General features: G+C 35.5%; 1 protein-coding gene across 3 annotated transcripts; it reads right to left on the bottom strand.

The window, feature by feature from the left end:
* Positions 1 to 4,057: 4,057 nt before the first annotated feature.
* LOC116126678 (sec14 cytosolic factor) lies at positions 4,058 to 8,604 on the bottom strand. 3 transcript variants are annotated; one of them, XM_031412359.1, is made up of 7 exons: positions 8,334 to 8,604; positions 7,466 to 7,915; positions 6,791 to 6,945; positions 6,597 to 6,689; positions 5,911 to 6,167; positions 4,802 to 5,025; positions 4,058 to 4,634 (listed from the first exon to the last, which is right to left on the bottom strand). In XM_031412359.1, exons 2-7 carry the CDS (start codon positions 7,820 to 7,822, stop codon positions 4,269 to 4,271), a joined length of 1,452 nt encoding a protein of 483 aa, XP_031268219.1. In that variant the 5' UTR covers positions 7,823 to 7,915; positions 8,334 to 8,604; the 3' UTR covers positions 4,058 to 4,268. The 3 variants fall into 3 exon arrangements, with proteins under 3 accessions (XP_031268219.1, XP_031268217.1, XP_031268218.1); XM_031412357.1 differs by having other exon boundaries at positions 6,597 to 6,692; XM_031412358.1 differs by having other exon boundaries at positions 6,597 to 6,692; positions 7,466 to 7,927.
* Positions 8,605 to 8,969: the final 365 nt, after the last annotated feature.

Genomic DNA, 8,969 nt, shown 5'->3' on the forward strand with positions numbered 1-8,969 from the left:
TCTTTGTTCTTTCAACGATCATAACTTGATTTTGTTTATAATCTATGTTGATGCTTGATTTTGACACTAACGAATCGCACGTGAGAAATGTTAAGCTGACTCAGAAGACTCACGTATATATGAGGGTATTGGGTTGAGCAAGAGATGAAGAACAATGTTTAAAGTGGGTTGGATGCTTAAACAAGTAAATCCTACATCTACTGATATTGTATTAATGTATGAGATCAGCAAGTTAACTTATAGCTTTGAGAATACAAGAGAGAGAGAGAGAGAGAAAATATGCTATTCTAGAGTGAAATTAGCTAATCCCACAAACAGGAGGGGAGATCTCTATTTATAGTGGGATGAATTAAAGTAATGATTACTGATTCTGTGAGTGGGTCAGATTGTCGTGCAAATCCTTCTTTGTGTCTCATTGCTCACCTGCTCGAATGATTTCCTCGACTTGTGCAGGGATTGAACAAGTGGAACGTCTCCAGTCTTTCGCCAATCTGGCATACACTCACTGCATTGACAGGAGTATGCCGCTTATGTCATCATGCGACGTGACTATGTCTGAATGGCTGCAGGTCCTACCTAAACTCTGACCACCCATGCTGACAAGGTTTGGCGTCAGCCCTATTTTTTCAAGCATAACAATCTAATTTGATCATATATCTTGACTTTGTTTAAAACTTTATTGAGGTCTATATAGAACGCCAAGAGTAGTCTCCAAAAGGCAAGTGTAAGCACTAGAAACTAGCTAGGGTTTTAAGTTTTAACTAACTGTGAGTGATTGAGTGATTCAATAAAGACTCTTAGATGTATTATTCAAGAGGTCTTGAGTTTAAGTTTCTTCTCGGTTGCTAGTAGGGATAGTCACTGAAACTTTTACATGGCCGGTCATTGTAGGGTTTCTGAGGATTAGTTAAAATACGCATAAACTGAATAGACAACTATCAACTTATTAGATTTAAATAAGGGTTTTATAATTCCTGTCTTTATTATTAATCAACATTCTTAATATATAATCAAAATGATGAAAAAATTAATCAGCTTATATAAGGATATGAGAACTGTGAGGTATCATTAATTTTAATTATATAATAATTTAAAATTCTCTGATGTAAACTGTCAAGTACGTAAAAAAAATGTTAGTTAATTGTTATGTTGAATTAATATATATCAATTGTTTGGAGCTGGCTGAGCATAATCGCATATTAACTTTCAAGGGAATCTTTCTCTAGTGCCATTGTATATGAATATGATCCTCATTCTCATTTATTTTAAATGATAATTATTAAAGTTTGATCCTCATTTAGTGATTGGGATTCGACTGTTTTAACCGAAAGTTTTTGGAATAAATATTTGAGAAGATAACCCCTGTAATGTCAGTCCATTATCTTTCTATACATAGTATGATATTCCAGCATCCAATAACAATTTGAGTCTCTAGCCATGGCTGACAAGCCAAGTCATGTAGTAACTAAACGCTTTTAATCAGATTCTCTCCGTCGGTTTCTTTCCTCTTTCAGGAAATGGGAAATGACGCAAGTTCTGTCCTAGAGTTTCAGGAAACTAACAAATAGGTCCTGACCAATATAGAGATTAAATAATGATCATATTGATTCTAATGAACTTAAAGTGGGGTTCCTCTTAGATTTCCACTCACCTAATTTCACGTCTCAGTTGTACTGATTTGTGATCCTTGAGGAGGAGGAAGGGTCAAGTGGGGCATAATTGATCCTCTTATTAGTGCTACAAGTTCGTTAAAGCAAAGTTCGAGGGTCCACTTTCACTATTTCTCATCCAATTCTATTTGCCACAAAAAAGATTATATAATTAACAGTCCCTTTCTCATCTGTCGAGTTCTCATTTTATTGTTCTTGTCTGCTTACGTTGTTGAGTATATATGCACAAGCACAAGGGCCACAAGTTTCTTTTTCCAGGTTCTATTGCAAAGAGCACACGTTTACATTAACAGAAACGGCACAACAGGCAATAGTCCTTAAACACTTATTATATGCATGCTGACATCAAAATCAAAAGAAAAGTGAAAGAAAGTTTTTTCTGAGAAAATTGCAGCAGCCCCTTTTAGACCGTATATTGTGGGATCCGATGAGAAGTGGCACAAGCTTGTCTGTACACTGCAAAAACATATACTTCTTTAAGTATAAAATCTGTGGCTCTATGCATGTTTCACAATATTAAAAAAGAAAATCTATCCCCGTAAGTTGAATATTATACGTGTTCAGTTGTTTTGTATAAGATATTTGACAAAGTTTTTACGATGGCTGTCACCAACCAAAGAAAGAAAATCCTTCTCCCTTGGTCTAGTAGTGGTATAAACTATAAACTATAAAGTGTAAACATGCTTGATGATCAAAGAGAGACATGGTGTTACAGACAGCCGAAAGTTTAAGATGGTATAAAGCATGAATCTTAAAAGACTCAATTGGCTTCACAATTCTTAAATATTTGGTCGCAGTACGTTTCTTCATTTCTTTTATCAAATTTAACTATGAAAATATCTATTATCTAACCAACCTTATAAGCTTACGTACTTCATTTCTTTTATCAAATTTAACTATGAAAATATTTATTATCTAACCAACCTTATAAGCTTACTTTCAAATGAATAATCAAAGCACTATCGATCTTTGATTTGAAAATTAAATTAAACCTTCTGATAAAAGTTAATCCCACAATAAAACTTGGAGGAGAAGTGGAAGATGATATAATTCACATTATCTGGAAAACTTGTGAAGTCTCTCTACCAGAAACAAAACATGCGAAAGTGGGATGCGACGATTATGAATATAAGTAGAGTATAGCCTATCAAAATTCCTTTTAGCCGCCCACGTCAGATGTCGTATCTGTTCGGAATCCGAAGGGTCGTCGCATATAAAAACAAAAACAAAGACCCTTTGAGTCAGAGTCCTCCACGCTAAAGTGAACAAGTCATCTTCAACTTTTATGCGCACGGGATTTATGCGCACGGGACGGGACATGGTGGCCGGGCCATTTGAATATTCTTCCGCAAATCAAGAAAATGCAAGACCTTTTCCACGTACTTATATAATCGATAAACTTCGACCCATGTATATCCGACCAGTGAAAATAAGAGAAGTCAAGTTCTTTTTTTTTTTAAAAAAAAAAAAAGAAAGTTGGTAGTATTTCCTTATTTTATAACTGCCCAGTCACCGTTTGTATATCCCCACTCCTTGATTTGTTTGAATATTTCTAGCTCGGTAACATGAAGTTTAATAAAAAAAACCATATAAAGGTTATTACTATAATTAACCCATACAACGTTTACTGTTTCAGATACATAATTGCATGTGCGCATATAAGTAACAATAAACATGGGGTCACAATCTAATCTTATAAACTTTTTCTCACAATCCGGACGTGAGGATAAGCGAAACCAATTATGAATTGCCATGTCGGGGTTGTGAAAGAAAACTTATGAGATTGAATTGTAAGTGTAACATTTCCCTATAAGTAATTCGCGAGTGGATTTTTGGTGGAGAGGACAGTGAACTGTTCAACCAGGAAATGAGTTATTATGTTGTTAGAAATTGTCTTAACAACTGCTGCAACAAAAAAGAACATGCAGAAACTGAGGCTGGAAATAAATCAGACCTTTCAAAGGTTGGTGGCATAGCCCGCCATGGCACCACCAAAGATGTTGTAGCTGCAGCAGAGCAGTAAAATGTTTCCACTCCATTGTCCATTCATACAAGTACATGAGTTTGGTAAGATAGGAGCTGGAGTTATTACAGATATTCAATTGTATATCAATTCCGTGAACCAAAGATACAAGAGTTTAAAAAGAGTTTCTCAAGTGACTCTGTTTCTTTGACAGGCATGACCAGTCTTCTGTTGTGTAATTCAACTTCGGCACCAACACTTAATTTGAGAGTTAGTCAATAAGGCTTGATCAAACTGTAAGCAAATTGCTGCTAAATTAGTGCATATTCAGAAATTAAACCCAATGACATAGCATGCAAGATGATTGAGAAAACATAATTGGCAAATTGCTTTTATAAGAACTTGATCAAACTGTAGACACACGAAGTCAACTAGGTTTTAGCTTTGATAAATATTACAAGAATAATACAGCCTCAACTTCCGCAGATATACACTAAGACATGCATCAAAAAGAAAGGGAATAACAATATCTTGTCGTATACAGATTATTTCTCATGTCCGGATGCAAAACCTTGGAGAAGAATAGAGCACCAAAGGGAAATATTTAAATCTGGTTCTCTTTTACCTCATCAAAGCTAAAAGGGTCGGCTCTCAGGATCAGTCATTCCCACAATAAGAGCTATAAGAACCCAGAACATTAGAATGCCTATCACAGCAGTTCTTAACACTTGATCACAGTTACCCATAACATTGATGTCATCGTGATGTGAGAGTCGAGGTGAAGACAAATTCTCATCATCACTAATATCTGCATATGGCTCTGTTTTGCTGGTCTCATTAGAACTTGGTCGCTGGATATCACGAATCCCAACACTTGAACATTTCATGCATGAGCAATTCCCACCAAGATACGAAGGGAGAGTCTCAAAGTACTCAGAGAGAACCTTGCGATACATTTCCCCTTCAATTTTGACCTTCTTCCGGGTGACAGGTTTCAGAATCTGAAAAAGAGCCAAACAAATTTTCACATAGGATATGGAGAAAGAGACCCAACTGAAGCTAAAAATCCCACCCTGAAGGAGGAGGGTGCTAAAAATAAAAGAGATGAGGAGAAAACTGAAAACAAGAACCATAAAAATTAAGTCCTAATCAGTGTGATAAGCTTTACCTGAACAAAAGTCTGAGTAATAACTCGAACCACTGGAGGAAGACGTATAACCAACAAACAGCCAAGGAGATTAGGATAATGATCTTGGAGAAGGGAAGAACAAGACCGGATTATTTGCATGGGCATCCTCAAGGGAGATAGTCCATCACAATCCACCAAAACTGTAATTTGAGGATTATTTGCTTTTTTAACTAGGTGCAAAACTCCATGCTCTACCTGAGATACTACAGTGCAAACATTCATTGATGTCACAATATGAATTGGAAATGTCAGGGAAAAAAAAGAATATATGTCAATAGAGAAACATACAGTTTGAGACTAAATAGTTGGTGCATGTACCACTTTGAAATTCATATGGACATCAATAGTGAAGACAAATATTTCAAATTGCATTCCGAATCCAGCAGTGAAAGAAACTTATCATTTACAATGGCAGGTTGCTTTTGTAAACTTGAGAAAACCTAATACAGTCATTCAAACATTTGTAAACATAAGCAGCCCATCATGCTAGTATGAATTCAAAGATGCCTTTAATAGGGTAAATATTTGTTATCATTGATGTGATTAATCTAAAATTGTAGTCAAGGAAGTTGACCATTGGAGTAGAACTTCCCCGTAGGCAACAGATCTTTCATTAATAAACGGAATTTGTTTACTTGCAAAAAGTGGCTTGATCTTTTACATCATGAAACCCCCCAAAAATTATTCGCATGAGCTGTCATTCAACAGAACTAACTTAAAAACAGAAGAGGGTAGATAGATCTGACAGATTATATGTGTACCTCCATTCAAGCACTCATAAATGCTTTCCATCACCAGTAGATAGTAAACTCAATTATAGCTACTACTATATACAGAGAAGATAAATTTTCCAACGGGGATTTCTAGATGGAAAGATTTTAGGTTTTTTTAATATTTCCAAAAAAGTTCAAAGCCCTTTGACTCCAAAATTTAAAAAAGAGATGACATGCTCACGTAATTTCAACTGGAAGAAAGCCTGCTATTTGCAAAGCAGTATCCCCAAGGACTACATGATAATATATCCAGAATTGGTTACCACAAAAAAAAAGATAATATATCCAGAATTTATTACAGAAAAAGAAACATACTAATTGCTTGAGCAAAACGAGGTCTGTCATGAGATGGCATGACATAGCAAGCAAGTCCAAGTCGTACTATTAGGCATGGTCGGTGCTGAACATCAAATCCATGCCAAAATACCATATCTGACCATGTCTGAAGCTCTTCTTCAGAAAGAATCCTGTATGTCTCCCTCCAACGTATTGTCTTTTTAATCAATGCTAAAAAGCATGAAAAGTCACCATTTGCAGCAGTGTAAAATCTATGTAGCTCATCCTCATTAAGTCTGCATAAACAGTACTATGTCATGGTCCGCTGCAAGAAGAGAAGCCAAGAAATAGAAAGATAAATATGACATCTATAAAAACACCAATGAATTCCAAACCAGTAGCTCCCAGATTATGTCTTCCAAAATACTATGACAAAATGACAGCTGAGGACTTTTTAAAGGAAAAATAAAAAAGGTCAGAAGCATAATAAGTAATTATTATTTCTCAAATTCTATACCTTAAATTTATCTTCTATTATATAGAAGGCTCATTCCTGAAAACAGAAAGGGACTCAATTCGGTAATGAAAGTTCTAGCGCAATGTTTATACATTGGTAGATCAAAAACGTAAGTTGTTGGAACTCAGGATGATGATGGTATTGTTGGCATTGTTTAGTAGGATTGTAGGGAATGCTATCTCCTGAGGCATGCAAATCAGAAACTCACCTTTCGGGTAAATAGATCCCCTGATTTTCAAGCTCCTTAGAGAGTTTTATCGACCAATTTTCAGATGTGAGACTTGTAGGACCTTCATCACAACCGCTGCATATGACATGAAGGCAACAAAGTAAATTACCATTATAAGTAATATACCAATTTGATATCAGCCTCAGCCTTATATCCCTTGTCTATTTAGGTACCTTGTAACTGTAGGAGAATGCATGGATGATAGATCAGGAGGACTTTCAGAATTTGCATGAGAACCACTAATAACATCTGAAGTTTCATCACTGCATTCTGACAGTTCAGAGACAGTCTCAGCAATTGAAAGGAGTAATAATGGCCTTGACAACATCTGCAGGCACCAAAGACAATAACCACCAAATATTTCATAGGATTATAAATTAATACAATTAAAAGCGGGAACTTAGATATGATTTGTGCCAAGGAATCAAAGAGAGACCGTGCACATCATTTTTGAACATCTCTACTAGTGCATACATATCATCAGGTAACTGCAGATGTGCATCTCAACCAGAGCAGAAGACATAATTAGGCAGAGCTGAGATATGTGATTGTCAGATGCGTATGAAGGTATGATATGAACTTCTAGTAACTCATGATAAAAAACATAAACTAGTAAGACTAAGAATCAGCAGGATGCTTGCACTCCGGTGTAAACAGCAAAGCCCTCTAGGACACAGCAACAACTTTTATATATTTCTAGTCAGTTCTATTATAAACATGTTGATGAGTGTTTATCTTTAAAGGATACAAAACAATATTTATGTTGTCAGTAACTGTAAAATCAGTTGAATTCATAAGATTTGAGTGAAGCATCGCAATAAATCTTTCATGAACTTGTAAGAACAAACCTGCATCCCTCTAATCAAACCCTTGAAGGGAGCCCATCTCTGAATCCACTTAAATGGTGGATAGCAAATAACTTGTAGAGCCTGAAGACCACGCCATAAGTTTGGACACTTAGCCTTTGAAACCCTTCGAACAGCCTCTAATGCAGCAACTTTGAGTAAAAATATTGCAATATGACCAGCTGCACCAACACTGATATTCTTACCCCGGCTAAGTAAAGCTATGTGCCGACAGTTACTTTGAGAGAATGCTTTCGGGGTAGAAGCAACTAAATTTATTTGGGAACCCTTTTTCCCACCAACGACACCAGACATTTGACAGTTCCTACTTGAGGCTGAAACAAGTGATGGATCTTCCATTGAAGATAATTGATAAGTTCCTTAATTCACATTCCCAGTTAACTAGTACACTAAAATTTTGCAGCGAGGTTCCACAAGACGCATCTCAAGTACCTTTACAACAGTCTAAAACTCATTAATCTCTTATAAACATGAACCTGCAAAACTACTAATCATGTGAGCATGTTTAAAAACAAAATTAAAACAAAATAAACAAAAAAGGGACGATATAATTTCCACTTTTAAGCTAAATTACTTAAAATCTTCACAAAAAGAGTGCCCGCTAAACTCTAATAGAAGTCTCCGGATAAAAATAAAGTTCTCCTTCGGCTTTCCAAAAATAGATACACAGACACGGTCTTATTAAGCTTTCCAAATACATTTTACTGCTAAAAAATATTAATTCGACACAGATAAGAAAAACTATATCAATTCCATCATTTCCAGACAAAAGCATCACTATGAAATAATGAATACAAATCACATACACCAATAAACGCCGCAAAATTTAAAGCAGAAATGCGAAATTCACCTGAAATTATTTATTATTATCTGAAAAAAACGCATAATGTTCAGGATCTGCTTCTAGGAGGGTTGAATTTGAAGGTTTACAGTCCGGTCGTTTGGATGAAATATTCAGTCGTTTAAACGAAAGAGAGAGTTTAGAATTGAAGTTTGTGTGAGATCATTTGTTGTTGGTTGTGTTAGGATTTGGGAACTATAGCTATCAAAAACTAGGAAAGAGAAGAGGCATGGAGGGGACCCAGCCCATTACTTTTAACCCAACGACACCTACCTCATTTTGAACGTGTTCGGTGCGTATTAACTTGAGCGTTTTCATTAATGGGATCGCGGCATCCTTTTGACATCAGCAGCAGGTAGAAAATTAATTTCAGCTTTTTGTGATAATTGATTTCTGTTTTGTCCCACTTGACTAGTATAAAATGTGTTTTTGCTCTCATTCTTAACCAAAAAATAAATATATAAATAAATAAATTAAGAGTTTTCTCCATCTACCCTCTAATTTTTTAAGGTTTTTCTTTATTAGAGTTGAGCATTTATTTAGTTCGTCATAATAGAAGAGTGATGCATCTATCATTGTATCTTTAAAAACAGACGTTGTTCAAATCTTTGTACATCCGATAGAATGAGACGAATCTATTTTAAA

The sequence above is a fragment of the Pistacia vera genome, unplaced genomic scaffold (assembly GCF_008641045.1).
Source record: "Pistacia vera cultivar Batoury unplaced genomic scaffold, PisVer_v2 Contig182, whole genome shotgun sequence".
In the NCBI taxonomy this organism is placed as follows: domain Eukaryota; kingdom Viridiplantae; phylum Streptophyta; class Magnoliopsida; order Sapindales; family Anacardiaceae; genus Pistacia; species Pistacia vera.